Genomic DNA, 27,474 nt, shown 5'->3' with positions numbered 1-27,474 from the left:
GTCCAGATACTAATGCTAAGGCAACAGCCAACAAAGTCGATTACGTGTCAGAACAATCTGAAAACCCTTCAAATGTAGCATTTTAGACTACAAAAACCAAGAGTTGAGACTGAAATTAGGGAGTTCCCAGTTCCTTTTCCCATGCATAATACAGCAGAACTGTTTGGTTTGGTCTTAAAACATTTCTGTGTAGGTAAATTTAAAATGCTCTGATCCGTTGAAATTTAACTAAGCAATTAAAATTTATGTTTTAGAAGGGACTCAGAATATTAGTCTCCTTGGTGTTGTTTTTAATTTAATATAATTCTACAGAAATAAGTCTAATCTTTGTTTTGGTTTTCCTAATTTCAAATAATTCATAATGGTCACTGGTTAAAAAATTAGGCAGCTCCTTTTTCAAGCTGAGCATTACCATCCTGCTCCCCCCTCCCCCCCATTTTTTTAATGAAGGGGTGGGAAAAAATTGTAAAATTGGGGAAAAGCTTTTATCAACTGTGTTCCCATGTGTGCATTTGCAATTGATGTGGTTTAGTTCCAAATTTATATCAGTAAAACCCTTTAAAAGGATGTGGAGACTTTTACAAAAGAGAATCCAGAGTTAGATCACTGGCTCCATATCTGGGGAAAAGCCTAAATCTTTGTTTTTGTTAAACATAAAGCAATTCTTTGAGACTAGTGGGTAGTCCGCACTTGAAGTTCCTAACACCCATATACACAAGAAGAAATAAATATTGTGTCTTTGTTGGCAAAAAGAAACCAATGAGGTTTGCTTTATTGCATGTTTTTTTGAAGTAAAGGAGCAGTGGGGGTATTGGTCCTGTAAATGATTTTTTAAAATGGAAAAAAGGTTTTCTGTGAAAAATTATGGGCCTCCAGTTTCTTTCTTATCTTACACGTATTTTCTTTAATTTCCTAAATCACTATCATACTTCTATTCCATCAGCTGCGTCCCGTTCTTAATCCCTTTCTGAACTGTCAAGAGAGGTTCCTGCAGAGTGATTCAAAATGTTGTGTTCCCAAAGAGTACTCATTATCTCAGAAAGATTTTTACTCAGAAGAGCTAGAATAGGTTCTGGTAGAATTAGACCTACTGCTTTTCAGGATTAGCTACCATTTTGTTAGTAAATATAGTATTTTAATGTCCACAGGGTGAATGGAAACCAAATCTGATTTGTGAAATTCTCTTTCAGATTATTAGGAAAGCTCTAACAGAGGAAAAACAAGTGTCTACAAAGACATCTGCAGCAGACCTCGTGACCGAGACTGATCATTTTGTGGAAAATTTAATTATTTCTGTTTTGAAAGAGAAATTTCCCTCCCACAGGTGAGTGTCTATAGAAAGAAACTATGAATGACCATTTTGTCCTATAAGAGCTTTATATTTGACTGGCTTTCGAAGGGAATTTAAAAATCTATTCCTGGAAGTCAGATTATCATTGGTAAACATTATTTTTTTCTTAATTCAGTAGTAGCTTCTTTCAGTTTTATGTATCTCTCATATATTACATATATTATTGCTGTTGGACACGTTTGTAGGACTCCATTTTAAAGAACTACCACTGCCCTATACTGATTACTATATATTTTCTAATATTTCTATCATGACCTGTGCATGTAAATTCTTTGTTTCTTAACTTCTTGAAATGTACTTAATATCGGTGTTTCCCCTGTGAGGATATCGTGTATGAACGTTTCATATGAATCTCCATGATTTTTGGAATCTGTTCTCTATTTTCAAAGAGTTACACGAAAGACACCCATTAAAATATAGCTGTAATTAATAATAGCAAAGATCCCATCCTGCAGACCTTTCTACCACTTTCTTTTGCCGTCGTAGATAAGTGTTTGCCAGATCAGGACAACCATCATATTTAAGCACATTTACCTTGTGTTGTGTAGAATCCTAAAACTGGTGATAAGCAGGGTTGTTTATCATCATCACTCAACGCATTTAAATAAATAAGGTATAAATTATTTTATGGGGTTTCAACCCAAGGTTTTGAAAATAATCAGATTGTTGACTCCTCTTGAATTATTAAGGTCAATTTGAAAATAACTCCTCCTAGTATGTACACAGATTAGAGAGAGATTTTGTATTAGTTGGCCAGATTTGTTTTGATGCAGAGACTCCACAGTTGATTTCCACAGCTGAATTCAGTACACAAGGATAAATTCGTCTTGCTGCAGAGCCGGTGTATCACTTAAATACTGTATAACTTCCTTCTAACTGTGCACGTCTCTAATGGAAAAGGGCCTTGCACTCTAGCACAGCGCAGAAATCAACAAAGATGAGAATCTGGAGGGCTCAGCTACTAATCTGCTTGTCAGTTATGCTCTCGTAAAGAAAATAACAAAGAAAAAAATGAATGTGTTAAAAGAACATTACATACTAAATATAGCTTTGTAAATACGTGTTGTATGTGATCACATATTGAAGCAGTACTGTACAGCACAATGTGCGGTTCTTGGCTGCAATTCTCAAGAGACTGCCAGGGTTTACAAGCCTATTATTTGTGTAATATTCCGTCTACTATTGCTGGTTGTGCTCTTTTCTCATCTCCACTGTGTGTTGTTTCTTTTTTACTTGAACAGTCTGGCAGAGAACATAAAACATATACATTTCACATAAAATGGGAATCATCAGAAGCACTCAAGTTACTCAAAATGGAAACAAAAGTTGTAAGGTCAACATAGAAGTAGAAATGGAAAAATATCTGACTTTTATTAACTCTTTACAGTTAACTTATGCCTCCATAAGCAAATAAATGAATTTCTTCAAAACAATTTTTTTTTGCAGATAGTGGTTGTTTATTTTGGTCAGAATTTGTTCAGACAGTGAATGCATTTAGATTAAACAGTAGATTAAAACTGGATTTAAAAGACTAAATTTAGACACTTGCAATGAGGAATCCACAGTAGGAATCAAGGTTTAAGTACAATGAAAACATCAAAAGATCATTTAAATTGTGTTCAGTCTTTCCCTTAATCTAGTTGTTGAAAGCATCAGTGAAGGTTTCTGTTATTTCTCTTTCTCTTAAATTATCATAGAGTCACAGAAAAGTTTGGTTGTAAGGGACCGTAAAGCCATCTAATTCCAGCCCCCCTGCCATGGGCAGGGACACCTCCCACCAGACCAGGCTGCCCAAAGCCCCATCCAGCCTGGCCTTGAACACCTCCAGGGATGGGGCATCCACAGCTTCTCTGGGCAGCCTGTGCCAGTGCCTCATAGTAAAGAATTTCTTCTTCATATCCAATCTAAACCTATCCTCTTTTAGTTTAAAGCCTAAATTACTCCCTGTCCTGTCACTCCACTCCCTGACAGAGTTCCTCCCCAGCTTTGCTGTAGGCCCCCTTTAGGTACTGGAAGGCAGCTATAAGGCCTGCCTGGAGCCTTCTCTTCTCTAGGCTGAACAACCCCAACTCCCTCAGCCAGTCTTCATGGGAGAGGTGCTCCAGCCCTCTTCATGGCATTTCTCTGGCCTTGTTCTGATACATCCATGTCCTTCTTGTGCTGGGGGCCCCAGAGCTGAATGCAGCACTCCAAGTGGGGTCTCGGAAGAGCAGAGTAGAGGGAGAGAATCACCTCCCTCGCCCTGCTGGCCACATTCCTTGTAATGCAGCCCAGGATAAGGTTGGCTTCCTGGGCTGCAAGCACACATTGCTGGCCCATGTTGAGCTTCTCACCCACCAACACCCCCAGGTCCTTCTCCTCAGGGCTGCTCTCAATCCATTCTCCACCCAGCCTCGGTTTGTGCTTGGGATTGCCCCAACCCAGGTGCAGGACCTTGCCATTGGCCTTATTGAAGTTCATGAGGTTCGCACAGGCCCATCTCTCAAGCCTGTCCAGGTCCTTCTGGATGGCATCCCTGCCCTCCAACATGTCGACTGCACCACACTTTAGAAATGTGTCTTGGGAGTCAGAGAAACTAGAAGAGATCTCTCTGGTACCTATGCCATTTGTGCTGTGGCAGTGGTGTGTCTTGAGATACTGGAAATGTGCTCAGAAGTAAAGAGAAATATTTGGAAAACCTGTTTAAATTGTGATTCTGTCCCTTGCTTCTGTCTTGTCTCTGCTTAGCCAAGTGATGTGTAACATCCGTATTCATGCTTCACTCGAGTTTTCATCTTTGCTCTCTCTCTCTGGCACTCTGATGTACTCCAAATGAGTCTTTCCAAAAGGGTATTTTTTCTGGATGATCTTTGAAGCACAGATAGGCACAGCCAGAGTATCATGGACTACTGGCTGTAAAAGGCTATTGTGTCATTTGCCTGTGTTATTGTTACACAAGTTGTCATCTTTGGTGTTAATTGTGGCCTTAATCCTGGAGCCATTACAAGCAGGACTCAGCCATGATATCCAACCCCGTCTGCCTGGATTTTGCCCTCAGACCCCCTTAATGGGATAGCTGAGGGGTAGCCCTGGTTTGAACGTGCTGTGCACCACTGGATATCGCTCTTTCTGCAGTTTAGGCTATGCTACAGCTTCCCTGCTGTCCCAGCAATGAATTTCAGAGTGGCTTTGTGGCGCGAACAGATGTCTACTCAGGCTAGGCTAAAATTACCAGACTCATTTTCAGTGGGAGAAAACTTTAATCCAGATTTGAGGAGAGCTGAAAGGCTGGCATACTAAATTAACTACTGCAATGACATGGTTATCCCCCCCCCCCAACACACACACACTTCTTAAACTGCTCCTAATATCTGGTGTTCAAGGCTTCAGCCTGAGTGTTTTGCTCTACGTGCATGTTTTTACAGGACACAGAGCCATGGAGCGATACATCAGATGTTGGCCTTTAGGAACGATCATGGTACCTGGTATTGCATAGCAGCTATGGGCTTAATTTAACCTGCTAGCAAAATTTCATAAAATGTGCACCTAAATTGCCCTACACCTGTTTTGGAAATTTGACCTTGGACATCAAGGGCACTGCTGTACCCCATCTTCGTGTTAGAGCTTTTGTACTTGAGGACTGCAACATTGCAGTAAGGAAAAGGAAAGGGACAGGTTCGTGATACGTGAGGGTAAAACACCTTACACAGAAATACTCTTGTTTTAAGGGGATTCTCATTTCACCTTCTTGATTGGCAAGACAACAGCTACAATTCAGTCTCTGGCTGGTGGGGCTGTCAGAAGGTGGAAAACAGGCAAAATCTGGGGGTCGGGATGGGAAATCTGAGGCCAGCTGTCAGGTGCTCTGTCTGCAGGAAGATCAGTTTCACCTGCAGCCAGCAGTGCAGCTGAAGGGTTTATGCTTGGGTTTAGGTGCTAATTACAAGATTTTTGGAAGGAAAAGTCAAATGGTTCAGCACTAACAAGGCAAAATAATGGAATACATAAAGTGAGGAATCTGCAATGTGTTGCGTTTGACTGAGAACTTCAAGCACTTGTTCAAGGTTTTTCTGGTTTCCTGGTTGCACACTAACACTTTTAAGTGTCCTTCAGCTGTTCTCTTTAAAGGAGATTAAAATAGTAACAAGCACTTGCTACTTCCCTTCTCCTATCAACTGGGGCCCCGCAATGCCATCAAAATAGCCCCTTGCTACTGAGGGAAAGGCAAAACAGCATTTGGGAAATTCAAGATGACTCCTCCTGTGCTGTCTGCAGGACGTTTTAAGCTCATATTTGCAGTATTATGTGGCATCAGGCAGCACATGTTGAAGGCACAAAAGCAAATTGCTGCTACTCGAGTCTTAGGGAAACAACTATTTCTGCAAAAGATTTTTTTTTCTATTTTATCCTTTTTTTTTTCCTCTCTCTTTATGTCTTTAGGGGAAGCCTTTTTGTCCTCGGGCATTTGTAGATGCTCTGAAAACCAATACCAGTTGTTTAAATGTGAAACCAAAAGTGGGATTAAGTACCAGCAGTCTGATTCTACACATTCTGTATATACAGGACCATATTCAAATCTGTGAGAGTAGCACCTGCACAGCTCTTAGAGAAACAGACCCTGAGCAGTTTATGGGAGAGCATGGATGACTAAGGTCAGCAGGAAATGCTCCAGAACTGGATGTAGATTTCCCAGGGGAAAAAAACAACAACAACAACAACAAAAAACATATCTATGAAAGAAATCGGGATAGAACAGAAGACAAGCTCAGATTTCAGTGTGTGCTTTGTGCAACCAAAAAATAATAATAAAAAAATATTTTCTCTGGGTCATGGGAAGAAGAGAGTTCAAGTGTTCAAACTTTTTATTTTCCTGACTCTGCCTACTGTAAAAAAAAATTCTAGTAGGAGTGAGGTTGTGGATTCTCTAAGAGTTCGTTACTTCCTGCTGACTGAATCTGATTGCAAAAAGAAGCAGCTACATTTTGCAGTTTATATTACTTAGTGCAACCAACAGCCCTAACCCATAAAATTAAATTCTACAGAAAAACCTCCTTTAGAGTTCCAAAGCTGCCAGTTCACATCCATTTCTGCATTCATTTTCATGAATTTCTTAATGGTACATTAGGAAAATGAACATGAATAGAGTTCTTTTTTACCATTGAAATAGTATGCTATGAATTTGAGAACTCTCCTTTGAAGTTTCTGTAAAAGTTCCCCATTCCCCAGTGAAAAAATAAATACGTGCGTACTCATATATATATACATATATATGAAATGTATATTTATATAAAAAATAATCTCTTCAAAAGACAGAAAGATGGAGTTATACTTAATGAGTGTATATTTCAGCCAGTGTTCTGAGACATGTTTTTATTCCACATTAAATACAGGTTTATTGCAGAAGAATCCACTGCTGCTGGTTCAAAATGTGTCCTCACTGACAGTCCTACCTGGATTATTGACCCTGTTGATGGAACCTGCAATTTTGTACATAGGTGAGTGGATGGGGGAATTGGAAATGCATAAAATAGCAAAATTTAGCTTCTCACAAATCCTGCCTTCTGCTCAAAGGTTAAAGTTACTGTGGTAAATTTGTTCCTGCGACACGTAAGTAGGAGTCATCCCACTGTTGCTTTATGCCTCACATAGTATATCTGAGGGAGTGTGTGTTTGTGCTGGGGAGAGCTCTGTACTGTTATCTAAAGGTAAGCTAAAGTTTTCGCTGATTGCTTAATGACCCAGAAGCTCTTGACTCACAGCTCATTTATGTATACCACACATTAACATGTAGAGACTTGAGCTGAACTGAAGAAACAAGGCTGTACTATGATGACATTTGGCCTAACTCCTTGTGTGGTTGCTACACATTCCTTTTCATAGTGGTGTTTTCTCCCTTTCAAATACAAGTGCTTCATTTTTCCTGAGAAGTACAACCATTGCATACATGTAGAGTATAACTGAAAATTAAGCTGTATGTAGGTACTGGTTTTAAAATCCTAAAGTATTGCTCTGTAAAAAAAGAGATCTAGGGATCAGTATTGCAAAAATAAAAAAGTTTTAATTCATCATTTGAATGCTAGGAGTTGTAAACTTAATGGTTGTTTATAACACTTTTACTTAAAAACCTAAATTATATTCTGCCTTACAGTTAGCAGTTTAATTGAACTGCAGTTATCATTTCAAGAAAATAAAAAAACATTTCCCTGACTTCTGGTGCAATTACATAGAATTCAGCCTGGGGGGAGGTCATGTGCTAGAGTTTTATTCAACTAAGTGAAATTTTCTTTTTCTTTTTTTTTAATTTTCTGGACTTTTACAAACTTTTTAAAAACATGTTTGTAAGAAATAAATTTATTCCATTGTTTAAAAAGCAATAATTATACTTTATTCAAAAGGATCAAATTAATTACACGACCATCACTGTTAGCAAAAGAGAGAGTAGAGGAACTAGTTTCTCTTTATGTTGAGGTCAGCAGCAAGGTATCTCCTTGCAAGTTAATTGCTATTTCAGATGCTCTCAGTTCACTTGAACAAAATGTGCTCTTAAAAGTGATGACTTGTTATAATGTTAATGATTTTACACTGGGTGGTTCAATTACAATAAAGCAAAAAGATTACTAAAATATATAACACATTTAGTATAAAAATCCTGATATTTTCAAGAGTTTATTTCCTGCATTTTTTCAAATATTAAATTATGCTTTAAGTGGAACTGACAGTTAAAGAACCTAGCAAAGGATAAATAGTACGATATCAAGAGTATTTTTGACACAGGTGAAGTTGCAGAGCTCCATGTGGGGTTTTGCTGCCTTAGCAAGTTGCTTAAGTATCAAACTGAGAGATTTTTCCTCAATAATACTTTATTTCTTCTTTTTTCACAGATTTCCAACAGTGGCAGTGAGCATTGGATTTGCTGTTAACAAAGAGGTATGAAGTATCTTCTTTAAGATGGGTACTTGAGATTTGGTTAGAAGTCTCAAAACCATGTGGGAACTTCAAAAGAAAAAAAAAATCAGCCACTGGTCAGGCTTTTCCATGCTTTTTAAATGCATTTGATCATACTCCACTAGTCTAAAATCCCAGTCCTGCAAAACTTCACTTATGCAAACTAGCAATTACAGGATAATTCCTATAAATTATTATAAATATTACAGGATTTATGTGACTAAAAAGGGGGTACTTGTGTAAGCAAGGTTTTGTAAGACAAAACCATAATGAGTTAAATACAGTGCTGCCTATTCAAAATTTAAACATCTCTCTCAGTGTTCTTACGTTGATGGTGATTGCTTCTTTCCTGCTGCTAGCAGTATCTGTGAAAGCTAACTGCTGCTATGAGGCAATTCAGAATTGCTTTTTATGAAGAGTGCAAAATTATGGGCCTAGTTCACTTAGTCTGCCTTTGAGGTTTTCTTAAGGCGGTAAAATGACTATATTTCCCTCGTGAGAGCTTGATTACAAGGGAAAAAAAGTACCTAGCCTTCATATATGCTGTCTTTTTTAGTTTTCTAGCTGTACTCATTCATGCTAAAGGCTTTTCTCCAAATGTTGCCATTTTAAAGTTTGATATATATACAGAAGAAATAGCTATTCAAACTGCCAAGAAATGTGCCTCTTTCAGCCTAAGTCCACAGTCATATATATATATATATATCGCTGTAACTGAAGCCAGCAAGAATTCTGTGCAATAATAACATAGTTTTCAGATGTGCTAGCAGCACTTACAGATTTAGACAGAATAATGTTGTGTACTTCTCAAGTTAGACTTTTCAAACATGGAAACTGCAAAGAAGCACTTCCATGCTTTTCTGAAGTGTATTCATTCCCAGAGGTCCTTCTGAATACTACATATTATTACCAGACAGTTTTCTCTAATATTTATGTTTTCTAGAACACCATCATGATTTTGATGCTGCATACTTGGGGTTATGTAAACTAAACAAAGCTGAAACAAAAATAAAGAATGATGTTAAAACTCCCTCCATAAACAGATGGGAAAAAACAAAACCAAAAAAAATAGCAGGCTGAAAAGGAGCCAAAGGAGAACACACAGGGGAACTGGCCTGAATGTAAGCCTTGAACAGTACTGAAGAAATTCCTGCAGATGTATTCAGGGAAAGAGTCTATTAATAGTGTTCCTCAAAAAAAAATTATATTACCACTTGGTTTACATGGGACCTTAGGGTAAGGAGCAAGGACAGCCCTTTCCCTTTGAATTATCTCTGATTAACATCACGTTGAATGGAGGAGGGCAGCAGGAAAAGATTTGGAGTCGAGAACATCTGAGATGTTTTCTTGATCTTGTTACTGACTTCTGTGCCCTTGGACAAGTCACTTAGCTTTTGTGTATCTGCCTACTCCTAGATAGAATCTAGTTAGTTTTACTTATCTAAGGGTGATTTTAGGAGCTGGTCATTGAAGTTTGTAAAATGTTTAAAGATCTTTTGATGAAAAATATTAAAATAATAGCAATATTAAATATCTTGGATTCAAATCAAGGGTCAAATTGTGACCTTCTTGTTGGTAAAGAGATATTCCCACAGAGAATCCAGTATTACTCATTCTCAAGCCTTCATTGAAGGTCACAATATATGATATTTCTCTTCAAATTCCATCTCTTTGAGTCCTGTGATTTCATGAGATTCTCACCTTTATGTTTAAAGAAAACGACTTTGCAGAGAAACATCTGAAAAAGTGACTGGAGGTTATTACTTTGGTTGAAAAGGCAGGCAAATGAAATGCCTCGTGAAAGGTGTAGCACATATAAAAGAATCCATTGTTAGTAAACAGCGTGCCATGACTTCAGAGTTTGAATACCTGACTAAACATATCTGTGTATTTGGGGTTGCATATCTTCAGGGCCCGGCCAAAGTTAATGGGACTTCTAGATGTAACTGCTCACCAGTGAAAAAAAATCATTCAGAATCTGGCCTTAGAGGACTTGCATATTTTCAATAAAAATATATAATTGAATTTGAATTCAGTTTAACATTTGATCTATTCTAATATGAACACAAAGAAGCTGCAAGTAAGAGTTTAGAAGATCATGAACAGATTGCACTAACTTCTCTTTATAAACTGAATTTTATATGACCTATATCTCAATTATCATAGTAATAGTAAAATTATTCTAGTTTATTAGCATCAATATAATCTTTGATTACATGTACCAATTAAAATATTGCTGATCTTTCTGCCATTAGTAGTTGTTTATATTTATGATGAGTAATTTGAGTTGCATTCATTTCTTTCCTTTTCAAAATCTTAAAGCTTGAATTTGGTGTAATTTACCACTGCACTGAAGAACGATTATACACTGGTAGAAGAGGTCAAGGGGCATTTTGTAATGACAAAAGGCTTCAGGTATCAAAAGAGACAGGTTGGTCTAGATTTTGTTAGAACTCTAAAAGGAATATGTTAATTTTGTTTCAGAGTTGTTGCAAATCATCATTAGGATAATGAACATCATTATCCTGATGGAAGGTATTTCTCCTGCATGATAATTTTGTTGTTATGTGTTTGTTGTTTTTCTGAAAAAATCACAGTTTTCCTCCTTTCCTTTTTAAAATATACAGCTGAATTTGAACTACTTAAATAATCCTAAATTATTTTGATTCAGAACCATTGTTTAAAATAAGGAAGAATGAGTAGATTCACCAGTTTCATTCCAGCTGTACACTGGCATCACTGTTTATGAGCAAGATGCAATGGGAATGGTGAATCAAATTCACAGTACTACGGTGACTGTCATTCACTTTCTTTTTCCAATAAACTTGTATATCATAAGGTATATTATTGTATGTAGGCATACGTGTTAACAGTAAACTAATGGATGCATGCTTCAGAGGGGTTCTTTAACAGCTTGCTTTCCTGTGTGAGGTATGTTTCAACATAAAAATAGATAGCAGCACTTAGTCAGCACTTTAATGGAATCCTTTTACTGATAAATCAACAATAATCAAATGTGTGTAGAGAAGTTTCCTTTTAATCAATGAAATTGCAGAGAAGAACGTAACATTCAGTTACAGACAGCAGCCTACATGTGCTAAAAATGTACATCATTATACACAGGAGATGGTTAAAATTTCACCACAAAAAGAGATTTTAATGTTCTTGAAATATTTAATGAGCTCAAAATTTGGGGAAGTTTGGCTATTCACCTAAATTAATAGTGAGCAAGGGTCTGCCCATTTGGAGAGATGGAGCAAATTGTAAAGTCAGTGGCACCTAAGATTTTAATCCTTGATTAAGCACAAATTTTTTGTCTGTACTTGAATATCCCGTAATCCACAAGAGCCTGTTCTGGCAGAGACTATGAGGAAAATCAGGAGTACTCTTGGTTGGGCTGTCTGAGCCACCGTCAGAATAGCCTCACTTGCTTTTGCAGTCAAAAATTTCTGGTCTCCAGTTGAGCAGGGAATTATTTTGGCATATACCACTTTTGTCCTTCTTTCTCTGGGCTTCCAGTCTGTGTGGGTGTTTAGAACACAGCAAGGGAAGCAAACCTTCTGCCCTTTCAAATGCTTTGAAATTTTCCTTTGTTTTGAGAGACATCATTTGGTGGTGGGCGCTTTCATCAGTGAAGATGGACCTTCTTTAGTCTCACTCCTATCGATGTTTTAAGTGTATATGGTCACAGTTGTTGTTTTCCTGTAAGTACTGTGGCTTCAGCGAAAGAAACCGAGCTTGGAAAAGAGTGTGTTTTTCCCTGTATCTACAGCTGGAATTCAAGTAGCCTTCACCAATGCATGACGTGTTGGAGTGCTGGGCTGTCATGTTACTTCATGCCTTTTGTTTCCAGGAAATGTGGTTGTTGTGTAACTCTGTATAACACTGATCTACACTACACGTTCATTGTTCAGATTTAATCATTTGAAATTACAGTACAGGCAAAAAACTGTTCATCAGTGACAAATTTTGTAGAGGTCTGGTTTGGGGGTACAAGCAGTCAGGATACGCTTAAACGAAGGCTCCATCTTCCCTTTGACCTTGAGTTTTACTTTCTTCTCACACTTAGATTCATGTCTGTCCTTACATGTGCTAATATTGTAAATGTATTTTCTTTTCTTAGTCTTCTATGGTCAACAGAACTGGTCTTTTTGTCATAAATGTATCCTTGTCCCTGTTAAATCTCTATGAGAGTGAGGAGTAGCAAGCAAATTTTCTCTTGTACCTTGAACATCCAAAACTCTATTGGGTTTTGTGATCAGCCTGCTCCTTCTTCTAGCAGAGACCTCCCTCTAGCTTGTCTTAGTCTCTTCATTCAATTTCTACCTGCCTATAGCTTTGACTAAAATTGGAGAGATCCATTTATTCATCCGAAATATACTTAATAACTCAACACAACAACCATCTTAGTCATGACCTAGCTATGACTAGTGCAGTTTGAATGCCTGGTGCATTTTAGCAATGAAGCTTGCATTAAATATTCTGTAATTATAAATAGAGTATGTTATGTAAAAACATCTAAGGCAGCTTGCTTTCACCATCCAGAGTTTCCATTTGTGACTGAAACAGCAAATACCCTGCAGTGTGTCTGGATCAGTGTTGCTCTATTTTAAGGCAGTAATTTAAAAAGTGATTGTTAAATATGTTCCTACAGTTCAGCTTTGTGATATCCTGTAACTTTCAGTCTAATTGCATACCTGCTGCTCACCAACCACTTACCACATTGCTTCAATCCATAATGTTCCTCCGCAATACTAAATTCACTGGTAGCCTGTTTAATTAAATGATGTCTTGCTCCACCTGCGTTTGCTTTTGAAAACCTACTTGCTACTTCTGCTAAGAGCTTCCAACTTGCACAATTAGCTGCAATAACCAGGTAGACGTTCCCTACGTGAATGATTGCCTTGCCTTTAATGCAGGGTAGAAGGCGACACCTGACATTTGGGCACAGCCTAGTTAGCAAGTAATCAACAGATAAACCTTTGAGATTTGGTATATATTTAATGCGTCCAAGTTCCACTGGCACAGCAGAAGCAGGGACACTTGGCATTTGATCAACCATCTCCACCTGAATTGGAATACACTTGTTATATTCTAGTAATACGGAGATCTCACGTGAGGACTACTTCAACACCTTGCAAGTCACTGTGAGTCTTTCCTTTGACTGCACACAAAGCTAATAACCTTATCTGACGGAAGCTGGAATTGTCTTTGCTGATCACAGTACAAATGCAATATTCACGTATTATTATTTTTAAAACTGTTTTAGTTTATGGTAAGAAAGAGGGCTTTTCGGTCATAAGGTGTCTTCAGTCTTTAAAATGCCATAATAAAAGGGAGCTATTACTGGATGACTGGTGTTTTAAGTAGAATTGTTTACTCATCTTCCTGTATTCCCAAGTACTTATAATTTGCTTAAAAATTACATTGAAGTTTTCTATTCAAGATCCATTCTGTTTTCAAATATGATTAGTCTAGTATCATTAATAGTTCCTATGTCACTGTGTTATTTTTCATTGGTTGCTGAAGTTTGTGAATTTGCCAAAAGCTGGCAGGTCAATTAAATAAAACAATGTATGAAAACGGCAGGAATTAAAGGATGCATTCTTGGTTTTAATATTTCTGTTCTTTTTTTTCTCCTTTTTATTTTTAAAGTATTTAAATCAGACCATTTGATAAGAGAAATCTAGTCTTGCTTAATTTTTTTATGTGAAGTTTTCACTTATCCTATCATTAGAAAGACTTTGGGATAAAAAAAGGGACACGATAATTGTTTTTCTGTGAAAAGTCCATTAGTGTTTACTTTGAACAAATTTCCAGAAGCTATCTGGAAACTGTTGAATTAATGAAAACAACTACCTACTTTGCAGATATCTCGAAGGCCTTAATTTTAACAGAAATTGGTCCGAAACGTGACCCTGCAACTTTGAAACTGTTCCTTGGTAACATTGAGAGATTGCTCAAGGCCCACGCACATGGGTAAGATATCTTACAATATATGTCTCACATTTGTGACCAGAAGTAATTTAAAAAAAAAAAAACAAGTCTGTTGCTGTTTTTCAGCCTGTTGCATAGGCTGAAATCAGAGGCGTTTTCCTCTTTACATTTCTTCTTGCTATGTTTAGGGTCCGTGTAATTGGAAGCTCCACCCTGGCTCTGTGCCATTTGGCATCTGGTGCCGCAGATGCGTATTATCAGTTCGGGTTACACTGCTGGGACTTGGCAGCAGCTACTGTCATCATTAGAGAGGCAGGTGGCACTGTGATAGACACTTCGGGTGAGTGAAATATTCCTGTCGTCATTGACTTTCTGGGGACCACATGGCTATTTCAAGGCACCTCGAGTTACCTCAGTACAGTCCTCCTCCTGTGGCTCAGTCTCATTTCTGGCAATATTCTGCAGAAACGCCTGCACTCTCCATTAGACTGTCTGGTTATTCATACCACAGTGATGTAATTCCAGTTTGGGGTTTCATCACATCAAAGGCCTTCTGAGTCAAACTGTATTTCCGTAACTTTGTAATTCCTTCAAAGCATCAGATTTACTGTAAAGGACTAGCCCGGGAAATTGGTAGACATGCTCAGACTCCAAACAGATTTCAGCAGAGACAGCCTCCCAGGAAAGAGGGACTCTCAGGTACATGTCTGAACATCTATGACTAGGAACTGCTCAGAGGGAGTAAAGGACAACACAGTCTTTGGTTTATTATTTTATTCATTTATATGGTACACATCTCAGAGTAATGGTTTACTGGTCAATACTGTAAGATATTGTGCATTAAGAAGGATATACCGATTGAACTGATTTCTGTTCTATCTCTTCCTGTTACTAAAAGAAGGAAATATTACATTTAATGTTGGATACCGAACAAATCTAAACATTCACAGCTTCTGTTGTATACTTTGCTCCTGTATCTAGAATTTTCTGAAATCATTTTTGTGCAAGAGATTTCAAGATAGGAGTTCCTGAACTCCTTCTCACCCCAAAAGGAGCTATGAGAAGGAGGTGTCCTTCTCACCCCAAAAGGAGCTATGTATGAAGTTGCTTCAGTGTCTCTGAACCTATCTAATTACAGTGTGGTTTATATTTAAGAATACATTACCTTTTTACATCAGCTTAAACAGTTCTTATTAACCTTCTTTTCCTCAGGGGGACCTCTGGATCTTATGTCCTGCCGAGTGATCGCTGCGGGCACCAGGGAGATGGCTATGTTCATAGCTCAGGAAATACAAACTATTCACTACAGACGGGATGATGAAAACTGATGGAAATTAAGTACTTTTAATACTGAGTCTGCCCTCCTGAACTATGTAACTTTTGCAAGGTGGGTGGCTTAAAGGGTACATGATTTCAGTAGGATGCTTTCTGTGGAGATTTTCTGTGTCAAATATTTTTTATAAATTTATTACAATATGGGAAGGCATAAGGAGATTTTTAAACCTCTAAGAATCATGTTTCCTTTTTAATATGTATCTCTTTCAGCAGTATCTTTTTTATAAGATAGCATATTTTACTTGTAGCACTAGTTTCAAAATAAGTTGTAATTTCATATCTGTGGGGCTGATATTTAGTCTTTTGTAACATGCAGCTAAAAAATGGAACTATTTTTACAGATGCAGATCTCAGGTAAATGAGCTTTAGGACTGTAGTAAGGATGAGTAGTTAAGATGTGTGCCTATAATACCCTTGTTCTATGATACTTAAAAATGCAATAAAAATGACATTATTGTTTCTAACTATGTCATAGCTATATTATCCATGTATATGCATATATATGTGTATGTCTGTGTGTATAAATATATATGTACACCTAGACATGTATATGCGTGTATATACATGCAGACACAGACATGTATCTCTGTGTGCATATACTTATATGGATGTCTTGGATGTTTACAGCAATTTAGAGAATGCATAGAAGAAAGCTAATATCGGAAGTTCTTTTCAGGTAAAGAGTGTACGTAACTTATGTGACTTCAGTGGAGGAGGCTATCCAAATGGCTAGCGACAGAGCTGATCATGGGAAATGTTTAATGACTTTACAAACTGTCCATCTAATTCTTCTTTCCTTTCATCCCTTTTCACGGGTGTAAATCATACTACCATCATGCAGGCCTCTACAAGATGTTAGAACTTTTACTACCACAGAGTAATTACAGGTAAAAGCAGGAATATTGAACTCCACTGAGTTATTTGCAGTATTAACTATGACACAGAGTAGCAGGCCAGCAGAGTAGAGCGCAGCGTCAAAGAGGTGTTGATGTTAGTGAAACTTGGAGCAGAGCAGTAGGATTGGGCCCCTTACAGGGAAGTTATTAATATGCACATAGAATACGCTTGCAAAAAAGATAGTTGTGAATCACATGCCCTTCTCACATAAAGTTGTAATCACACTTTTTTGATCAGAGAAACCTGTTAAATCAGTTACGTACATTTCCTAAATACCCAGTTGTTCTCTGTCCTTGTATTTAGTATTGGTTTTAGTTCTGCCAAGCTAATCATTTCTGTTCAGATTATTTTTAAAATCTTGGGCACAGAGGAGATACAACAGTGCCCAGAACAGCAGTAGTTGAGATGAAGTCACTTCTTTTTTTTTTCTTAAAAATTGAATTAAAAGGTATCCTTTTTTTTTCAAGAGTGCAAATTAAATTGAGTCAGAAAGTAACAGTTTGTTAAAAAAAATAATTTTACACTGCATGTGTAGACTTTGTAAACGTGTTCAGACATCTACTTAGAACATATAAACTAAACCATAATTTTTTAAAATAACCTTACATGTGTTTCTTGCAAAATGTTTTCAGTGAACATAACGTGAACTCTGTGGGATTTCTTATTGCTTTTTTTTTTCATGAGAAATACAAAGTATTGACCGGGTGAAGAATGCCTAAGTTCAACTAAGCATTTGAGAACTCTGATAGTTCTTAACAGAAAAGCAATGCCGTCTGTCACAGTGATCAGCGTTTTGTCACCGTTCCCTTTTACCTCTCCATCTCCTTGCATCCCTCTGTTCAGAAACTTAGATTGTAAGCCCTTCGGGGCAGGGACTGTAGTACTTCGGTTCGGGGTTTGCACAGTGCTAATAGGATGCAGTTCTGGTCCGTGACTAGGCACTGAGGTGCTATAAAAATACAAATAATAAATACTAATGGGCTCACTTGTCTCTTCTTCTCCCTTCCCCCTACTTTCTGAGCGCAGCTGAGAGGCGAGCAGATGCAGAGCTTGCTGGCACCGCTCTGATCCCGGGGCACGTCGCCTCGGCGGCCCCCTCGCCAGCAGGGGCTTTGCTCGAGCCTCTGCCCATGCTATAAGCTCTGTAAGGAAGCTTAGGCTGGCAGGGGATCAAGCGTGGCAGAGGCCCAGCACCACGGCATCCGCTGCCCGTCCTGGTCGTGTCCCTGCTCGCTGTGGGAGAGGAGCTGCTGGAAGGATCCGAGGCAGCCCCCTCTCCTGTGAGGTTTCCTGTCGGCTCGGCCTGCCGGCACAGAGAGGCCCTGACCCACTTCAGGCCCTGTGGCATGGGGCTCGGCCAGGCCGGGAGATCTGGGTGTTGCCTGAAATGCTAAACTGAAGGTGGTGGGAAGGGAGAGGTGCAGAAATCCAGTCACAAACTCTCTTTGGTGCCCTGCATGCAGTTGCATTTGGGCCCTAGTTCGAGCCCGTTAAACCAGCGCTGTGTGTGCGAAGCAGCAATCCCGCCTTTCCCCACCTCCCCTGCCTCCTGCGTGCCAGTACAGACGTTTTTGAATCCTTCCAGTGGACCAGATGAGCGAAGTGATCTGCCTGCAAAGTACCCCAGTAAACAAAAACGGGATTATTTTACAGACAGATCGCTTTCCCAAGCCAATTTCCCTGGCCACCAGCAGCAGCTGACTTCAGGCAGCAAAGGGGGTACGGACGGGGCAGGCAGGACAGAGCCAAATTACACCAGTTCAAACTTTTGATCAAGGTACAGCTTTAAAACTTTTTGATTACACATATTGATGGAAATAAACTGTATGGGAGTTTGTCCTTCCGTTGTTTTGTCTTGCTAGACAGCCGAAACTTTGCTCGGCATGCATATCCGTCAGCTCTCCCTTGTAGCGTGTGCATTCATAATACAGTAAGTGCAGGGCATAAGCCAGAACCTTAAATCCCTCTAAATACCTAGTTAAACACGTGTGGTTTTTTTCCTACTGGCTATTGTAAAACACTGCAAATGTTTTCCACTGTATACATTATGGAGTACATATGTGCATCTGTAGTTACACATCTGAGACAGATGCTCACAGACGATTTTCTCTGCTAACAGTGGCACAAATATGTCTATCCTTTGAAAAGTCACTATTTCCTCTAAGCAAACAGTGCTCAGCTTCTCAGCGTTTTCTCATTTTCTTTCCGTGTCCCTCACCAGCTTGGTGGTTTGGAACATTTCACACTTCCCAGCTGGCCAGGCTGGTCTCCCATGGGCATGTGAATACGGGCATTTTGGTAGAATAAGCAGTGGAAATACCCGTGAACTCCAGCAAAATGGTTGGTGGTTGAGTCCTTTGCAATGTGTCTTGTTGAGCTCAGCAGATCTTACAGGACAAGTATCAGCATGTTGCGTATGTGCCAAAGGACTGATATTTTCCCATTGCTAATCCCACCGTATTGAGGAATTGCGTGTGTTGGAGCTCTTACCTAAGGGCCCACTGGCAGCATTCTCCATTTTTCATCTAGATTTTTGTTCCTGTTGGCATCAGATTCAGTTAAAACAATGAAATCACTTTCCAACAGCTACCAATACTTGAGTTATGCTAGTTCCTCAGCAAGGCTGGACCTAGTCAGTGCGTGCACAGAAGTGCAAGAGAATCTTTGAGTAATAAAATGAGACTTAAACCACTACAGCAAATTAACACAAACCCCTTTAGCTTCCTAGAGTGACCAAGACAGTTTAACTTTTTTATTTCTTTATGCCTGTAGGGAAACTATACAAAAACATGCCCTGTTTCAGTATTGTGTGACCAAGACTGAAAATGTAAAGCAATCAGAATTAAGTATCCTACAGCAGTTTCCATTGTACAGTGCTTTACAGTTAGGTCTTTCATAAAGCATCCCCACAACGCTAAGGAATGTGACAAATCATCCACCGACACTGGAAAGAGGAATTCCATCTTCCTTTAATTTAGGGACCTTGCATGACAATAGCACTACAGGATACTGCATTTTATATGCATGCTGTGTTCAGATTGCAAAAGACCTACTTGTTTTCAAAAGAGGAATAACTGTTAAGGATGGTAACTGGATTTCCAGGGTTTTTGCTCCAAAAATTTTTATTTTAAAATGTGTTATGATAGTGGTTTGGTGCTTCTGTTCTTTACAGCCCACTCTATTTAGAGTAAAATGCATTGAAGGTTGAAGTGTGTCCGTTCTCATCACAGAATGGGAATGGGGATTGGAAGGTATTTCACAACACGGAGAATCAGAATTCTGTACTGCAGCTTACCAAAGTGTACTATTTCTCTCGTATACTGCTATGAAATCTGTTAATACATACAACGTACTGCAATGCAGCCTGGTAACACCACAGACAGACAGACCCATCTCACAGAGCTGGTATGAGAATTAATGAATGTTCAGAAGGTTCTTTAATTGGATTCAGTTTTATACAATTATTGAAATCGTGCTGAATACTTCAGTGCATACCCTAATTTAGAGCACTGTAAGCTTTTATGCACACTACCACGGTGTGCCCCATTAACATCATAGCCTAATACACCGTGCTTTCTTCAGTTTAGTCACAGACTTTCAGTTTTACTGAAAGCTAGTATACTCCTAGTGAATACCCAGGATTTTTTATAATACGGCATTTAAAAACTATTGCTACACAATTCATTGAAATAGATTCAAAATAGAGGCCTGTGCCATCTTGACAACAGTTACTGAGATGAATTGGACATAACAGTGGAATTGCACCTATTTACAGTAGAAAAGAAAAAATAGCCTAGCCAAAAACATGTTTCACATGCAGAAGATCCAATCTGACTGCAGGGAGGGAAAGGCTCCTCTGGCTCAGCAACGCCTGGTGTACAGTGAAGAACGTTAAGCAGCTCCAAAAGGAGTGCTTTGCAGCTCCTGGGAGGAAACCCTAGCAGTTCCAGCCAAAATCACTGCCAGTACAATTTGAAAAAATATTCAAATATTATTCATATATTCATATACGTACATGCATAATTTTCCAATATTTCTGAAAGGTGGAACAATTTTTTTATATATATATGTATAATGGTGTATATATAAATACATAAATCGAGATGGAAATTGAGAACAGGCTAGTTTTTTATTTACAAATTGCACATGCAAAGGCTCACAAAAATTCTCTTTAATTTTCTGAATGTCTGTACCTTCAGCCAACAGTTGCAATAAAATTCAAAGTATTAATCCAAGGAAAGAAGAACATTTATTCAGATGTGTTTGCTAAGGTAAAAATCTTAGGCTCGCAGACACATTCCTCACTCAGAAAGATTATGGTAGTATTAAAGAGGTCAGTAGAGAACAGATAAACTTTATCATGTTAAGCTGAAAACTTCATTAGCTGTGAAAGGTCTATGTCATTTAACAGTGGTTTTGTTTTAGCCATAGCTATGCAGTGGTGGTATTTGAATTTGGGATGATTTAGGGAAGTAGAACTATATATGCAAGTGCACTGTTTCTGTATCAATGACATAGCATTTCTTCTAAAAACTGACATTAATGGTCACTTACAAAACCGTGAATTGAATATATTCATAACAGGAATACTGGTTTATTCTATTTTGAAATGAATTCAAGCATTATTATTCAGGCTGTCAGACAACATGGAACTAAAACCAGGATTCCATCGCTTTTGTTTCTCCTTTTTCATAAGCAACACATTGTTCTCCTGAGAAACACAGATATTTTGTCTTGCCAAGTGCTGTCCAATGTTGTTCTTGTTGAGCCGTGCCACCAGAAAATGCCAGTAAGCCCCACTGAAGAAAATGTGGGCCAAAGGCACTATTGGCACAAGTGGGCACAGCTTCGGTGACGTCAGTGAAACTCGGGCCACAACGTGACTATCACTGTAACTCAGCAAAGCTATCGGTTGTCTTCGTGCTGAAATCACAGCTAAGTCTTCTGGGACGTAAGTACTGACACGTAGCCAGGATGTCTGGAGACACCGAGTGATTCTAAGTAGTTACCTCAGGTGCTCAGCATGCCTCAGGGTCGCTCTTAATGTTTCAGACAACAAATATTTTAATGAATTTCTTTACTGTAAAATGTAATTATCATACATATGTAGGAAACTAGAAATTTAATGCTGGTCGTTTTCTGCCTTGCACCTGGTGTAATCATTTACCATTTGTAACAAGAATGAGACATGCTGCATTAATACAATATTAGTATTTTGCATTCACTTTGCAGATGTAGAAATAAGTATACAAACTGCAAGGGCTCACTGGTTTTTAACAGTGTTTCCAAAATTTATGATAAAATTACTTATATTTTACTGAGATTTTTTTCAGATGCACTTTATCCCTGCACATTTTCATCTAGACATAAAACAGCAGTGGGAGGAGGAATTAGTTTTACAGATGTAACCTGACTTCAAAAGAGATTAAGACCGGTTATTTACACCAGAATACCTTCCACTGACTTGCTAGCCTGCAGTAAATCTGAACCTAAGTGTGCATCTGGAAAAAAAAAAACAAGACATAAAGTCATTACAACTCGTATTTCTTATCCGTAGTTTTGTCTAAGACGTCTTCCTTCTGTAGGTATGTACTAGAAGCTAAGAATAATTATCTTCAGATGTTTATAACGTCAAGGCAAACACGGACTACGTAGCCAATAGCCGAGTTTGGATCAAGAAAGCAAAACCTGGCTAATTCTTCATGTAAGCATGTACAATGTCAATGAATGCTCTCCAGCCATTGACACCTATGGAAGTTCAACTCATCTCTACCATATAGACATTTTGATATGAAAACTTATTTTAAAAATACAGAAATGTCCATGTTGAACTGTTGTGCTTCTCTTTTGCAATGTTGTTCTTTGTACTTTGGAAAATAGCACTGGTTTTGTACTGTACCACATACCAGTGTAGTTTTAAAGAGCTTCTCATTATTTTGTAATAAATGCTAGAAATTAACGATCACAGAAATGAATAGACCAGTGTGCAAATTAGGAAAACCCTCAAGTATCGTGAAGTTATTATTTTACGTACAAATAAATATTATCTATATGATAATAACAAAAGAAAGAAACAAAGCCTGTGTTGTTCTGGTTGTAAATAACTTCCACAATGTTTGCTGTCAGTTAAGCAAGTTCTGTGTACTCTTGAGCTTTAATCAGGCTGGTTTTGTTCTCAGTTTTCCAGTTCCTGAAGAGTCAGAGAAGCAGTAAATCCAGTACAGTCAAACTTCACATGTGAAAAGAGTGCTCAGAAGAAATAAATACTGAGTGACTCATATTAGCCATAGAAGAGTAGAAGTTCATTAAAATCTGTAAATTCTGTATGGTTCCTTTCTTGTTCATCCCACTGACAGAAGTACAAAACCCCAAGTCTCATCTTTATTATGGCTCCTTGAAGTTCCCGTTTACTCCTCTTGGAAAGCAGGCAGTTTAACCTAATAGCCAGCCTCACAAATTCGCTGTCAGGGCCCTGAGCAGAGCCGCCCACCAATTCGGCGACACTGAAGACCGGCTGATAAGAGCTGTTTTGAAGAAAGAGCTGGAGAAAGCCTCAGTGGGGCTTCTTCCCATGGGAACCACTTCAAGGCTGAAGCTCTCCCCCTTGCCCTTTGTGGAGCTACATCATGGCCGCGTTTGTGTTAGTTTATGTGCCACATTTATGTGCCGCACTGATGGGCACCCTAACCATCCCCACGGACCCACCTCGTCACTACGGACTTGCCTGGTGATTGGGACTAATCCTGGTCACCAGACGTGCCCTGCTTGTCTCACCCAGGTACTGGGCCCCGAGGTCCTTGCCCCACTGGCCTTTGATCATGCTGGGCACCCAGTGCCCCTTCCCTTGGGGGCAGCCGGCCCTCGCCGCAGCCTGACTTTCACTTTGCTTCCAGTGGTCGTGGGGGTAACCATTCTTCTAGCGTGTAAGCACAGGGGTTCTGCAGCTACAAGGATATTTTTTGACACCCACTCAACCCAATTATCTGTGCAAATGTGTCTTAAAATAATCTGAGGTCAAAAATCCGAACGATCTACCAAGAAACTGTTGCAACTTGTGTGCAGTCACAGAGTAATAATTTAATGGAAACGCAGTGGGATAGGTCACACCACTGGAGTGCTGCTGTGGATGGATCTGGGGTTGATATTGGGGCCAATGCTGTTTAACCTTTTTATTAAAAACCTAGACAATGGGACAGAGTGCACCCTCAACAAGTTACGATACAAAACTGGGAGATGTGCGGGCAGGAACTTCATGAAGATCAGTGAAAGGAAATGTGAGGTCCTACATCTGGGGAAGAGTAACCCCATGTACCCACGTAGACTTCAGCAGCTGTCTGGCTAGAAAGCAGCCTTGCCAAGACCTGGGAGTGCTGGCGGACAACAAACTGACCACGAGCTAGCAATGTGCCCTTGAAGCAAACAAGGCCAGCGGCATCCTGGGCTGTGTTAGGGAGAGCATTGCCCGCAGGCCAAGGGAGGTGCTCCTTCCCTACTGCTCTGCTCTGGCGAGGCCACACCTGGAGCGCTGTGTCCAGTGCTGGGCTCCCCGGTACACGGGAGACACGGACATACTGCAGCAGGTCCGGCAAAGGGCCGCTAAGGTGATTAAGGGCTTGGAGCATCTGTCACAGGAGGACAGGCTGAGAGAGCTGGGATTGTTTAGCCTTGAGCAGGGAAGGCTCAAGGAGATCTTATCAACGTGCATAAATACCTGGCACGAGGGAGGAAAGAAGATGGAGCCAAGCTCTTCTCAGTGGTGTCCAGCGATAGAACAAGAGGCAATGGGTACAAACTGAAATACAATAAATCAGTTTAAACATAAGAAAAGGGTTTGGTTTTGTTTATTTATTTTATTTTGTTTTATTTTAAGGGTAACTGAGCACTGGAACGGGTTGTCTGGAAAGGCTATGAAATCTCCATCCTTGGAGATATTCAGAATCCCAGGACATGGCCCTCAGCAACCTGTTCTAGTTCATTTTGCTTAGAGCAGTTGGGTTGGACTGGGGAATCCCCAGGAGTGCCTTCCAACCTGCTCTTTCACAATATCTTTTACAAGGCACTAAGAAAATAAGCACCATCAGCACGCAGCTGTTAGCAGCAGATAAGCATCAGTAAACTGTCCCCTGGGAAGCCTGGAGATCTAAACTGATCTTCATTATTTTCAAGCTTAAAAAGAAGAAACTGATAGCGCATGCTAGGTAGCACCAGTCTGCAATCAAAAGACCATCAAACTCTTCTTTGCAATGCAGTGTGGCAGGGATGTGAAGAGCAGTAGCCCTCTGCCATTGCATGGCTGTACTGAAAATCAAGGTACACAGGGAACCTCAGGTACCTGACCTACTTCTTTGCTCCCTTCCAGTCTCACTTCAGTAGCTCAGTGTTACCTTAGATAAATCAATACATTGACTGAAGTAGAATCCTGAAAACAAACGAATATCCTTCCTTCCCCCCCAAAGAAAAAAACTAAAAACAAAGCTCTAATTACAGAAAAATAAATTCACGGCCAAGCAGAATGTCGCAGAACAGGATTGGTATGACCGGAAGACGTGTCAGAGCTAAATTTCAGAAAAGGATCTCATTGCTTTCTCCATGAAAAAGATCGAAAGTGCTCCAACCTAAGTGCCATAAGTACAATCCACTCAACCTATATGCTGCAATATGGAAATGGCCAGGAATACTGAGGTGTGGCTAAAATATTGTCCTTTTGTTCCCTCCCCTCCTTATACACTGTATTTTCTCCACAACCCAGTCATCTGGTATAGTCCAGTTTTCTTTCTTGAAGCCTAATTCAAATTCACTATTTTCATAAATTCACGAAGCTTTTACATACACGTTAGCCAAGGATCATCTCACCTCCTTATAGAAGACAGCTGCTGCCCAGCGTTAAAATAAGAAAGAAACACAGGGAAACACCTTCCTCTGTTTCGTCCAGTATATGTTATACTGCTTATTTAGTTAAATTGTCATTTTGGGGGGACAAGAAACACATGCAGGGCAGTATGCGATTTCGGTTTCAAAAGAGAGAGACTGAAAAATGCCAAACAGAAGTAACAGTCCTGCGTGGTGCTCAGGGCACAGAGGGCTGTGGAGTCGGCCTTTACATTCTTCCTGTGCAACATCATGAACACAGTTTTGATAGCTACAAGAACAATTTCAGACAAGGATATATTGTTGTATATTCATGAAGCCATTGCTGCAGCTGGATTAGTTTCATACACCGTCTGATTTGCAGCACTGCTGGAGACACCACAGCCTCACTTGGACTGATACCGTGAGGCTTGGAGGAGCCAGCCCTACTCCCACTGAAGGACGTGGAAAATTTCCCATTTACTGCAACAAGACAGTTAAAACCCAAATTTTCAGTGCTTCCACTGGCACTGTTGACACTCAGTGACATCATGCCTCAGCAATGTCCTTTATGTAAATAGCAGGGATTTGAAAAGAAAACAACAAGCACAAAAAATAAAGAACCCCCATACAGAAACAAAATGCCTGATGCATTACCTGAAAATCTGGTTGCGTATCTAGCAGAGATGACATGGCTGCTTTTACAATGACTGGGCATTTTCGCTAGCAGCATTGCCACCATTCCCTTCAAGCAAGCGATTTTCATTTTCTTATCTTTCCCCTGGCAAATATCTTTCCTATTGACAAATCCTAAGCCTTTATTATCTTCTTTCTGCCTTAAAAAAAAAAAAAAAAAAAAAAAAAAAGATTATTCAAAACAGTTCTAGTTCTGTGGGAGCATCAAGAACAGAGCTCAGACTTAATGCAGAGCCACCTGCTGACAACCAAGTGTATTTGTTTCAAATCCTTAAAATCAGAACAATCAGAACAGGTTGGTGTTCATATCACATAGTAATAAAAAGAAGACAACTAATAGAAAATATGTAAGTCAATTTTAGCCAACACAAATCTTTTATTTCCACCCATGCTGATTTTGGACCACTGCTTCTTTTTCCTAGAAAACAACAGCTCATGGCAAGTTTTCTGTGTCTGTGTATCTGCATCAAAGAGCTTTGAGGGAGAGAAGCTAAAAAGCAGATCATTAAAAACAAACACAACTATGCAGCAAACCTACTGTGTCTTTAAACATATGCAAAATGTCATGGGTGATATTTGAGAGAGAGTCCCGTTGGTGGTTACTGACACTTGTGGATTTCAGTTGCAGTGGTGGCCAAATTTCCATCCACCCCAATTCTGTCCGGTAGGGAGACGAGCTGCCAAAGCCTGAGAGCAAGCAGCACGATGTGACACAGCACACCTCTCTTCGGCACCTGGGTCAAACACGCCCGGTGGCGTGGCTCACTCTGAAAGGTGAGTTCAGTCCGGAGGTTTTAAATTGGCTCGTTTTCAGGCTCATTCTTTTCTCTGCTCTGCCTCGTGCACCTGTGAACATTTCAGATGCTATCAGCCGTGTACAACTATGTGAGAGGCTGGGATAAAACACCTGCATTCAACCCCTTTTTCGACCAAATAACCAGCGCACGTGCTGGTGTGTTACGTGACAAGTACACGTGAAGGCCATGCAAAAGCAGAATATTTTCTGCAAATCCTGATGACTGTTTATTAACTTCTGCTGAGAGTTGCATGACGAGATGAGAGGAGTGCACACAGAAGTCCCTCAGGTAGCTGTTCATTTCCTTCTCACAGAGTCACAGAATTGTAGGCGTTGGAAGGGACCTCAGGAGATCTTCAGGTCCAACCCCCCTGCCAAAGCAGGTTCCCTAGAGCAGGCTGCCCAGGTAGGCGTCCAGACGGGCCTTGAATATCTCCAGAGAGGGAGACTCCACAACCTGCCTGGGCAGCCTGTCCCAGTGCTCCGTCACCAGGTTCTTCAGGTCGTACAGAAGCAATCTAACAACACCTGATGTAGGTATTGATCTCGCAACATTTGGTCCCTTTCTGGTCTTGCTTTCAAAAATCGTGTGATGTTGCCAGTGCGACTGGCAGGCGGCTGCTGCCTGGGGCTGCAGCCGAACCGTCCTGCACCACCTTGCAGCTCAGGGCTTGAGGAGCTGCAGCTGAAG

General features: G+C 39.7%; 1 protein-coding gene and 1 long non-coding RNA gene across 2 annotated transcripts in view; one reads left to right on the top strand and one right to left on the bottom strand.

The window, feature by feature from the left end:
• The window catches only part of IMPA2 (inositol monophosphatase 2), a 22,522-nt gene extending 5,096 nt beyond the window's left edge, over positions 1-17,426 (top strand). The window contains exons 2-8 of the mRNA XM_080580367.1: positions 1,191-1,324; positions 6,721-6,825; positions 8,212-8,257; positions 10,598-10,706; positions 14,146-14,254; positions 14,401-14,552; positions 15,425-17,426. Of these exons, the coding sequence (XP_080436493.1) occupies positions 1,191-1,324; positions 6,721-6,825; positions 8,212-8,257; positions 10,598-10,706; positions 14,146-14,254; positions 14,401-14,552; positions 15,425-15,540 (771 nt within the window). The 3' untranslated portion in view covers positions 15,541-17,426. The remainder of the gene's footprint in view (positions 1-1,190; positions 1,325-6,720; positions 6,826-8,211; positions 8,258-10,597; positions 10,707-14,145; positions 14,255-14,400; positions 14,553-15,424) is intronic.
• Positions 16,951-27,474, bottom strand: LOC308189836. The gene is made up of 2 exons (XR_013946637.1): positions 25,949-27,474; positions 16,951-24,236 (listed from the first exon to the last, which is right to left on the bottom strand). It is a non-coding gene; the product is annotated as an uncharacterized lncRNA (long non-coding RNA).

This window comes from Anser brachyrhynchus (assembly GCF_964034855.1).
Source record: "Anser brachyrhynchus genome assembly, chromosome: 2".
Lineage (NCBI taxonomy): Eukaryota > Metazoa > Chordata > Aves > Anseriformes > Anatidae > Anser > Anser brachyrhynchus.
The sequence above is the reverse complement of the archived record's forward strand: the minus strand, read 5'-3'. Positions and strand labels throughout refer to the sequence as shown.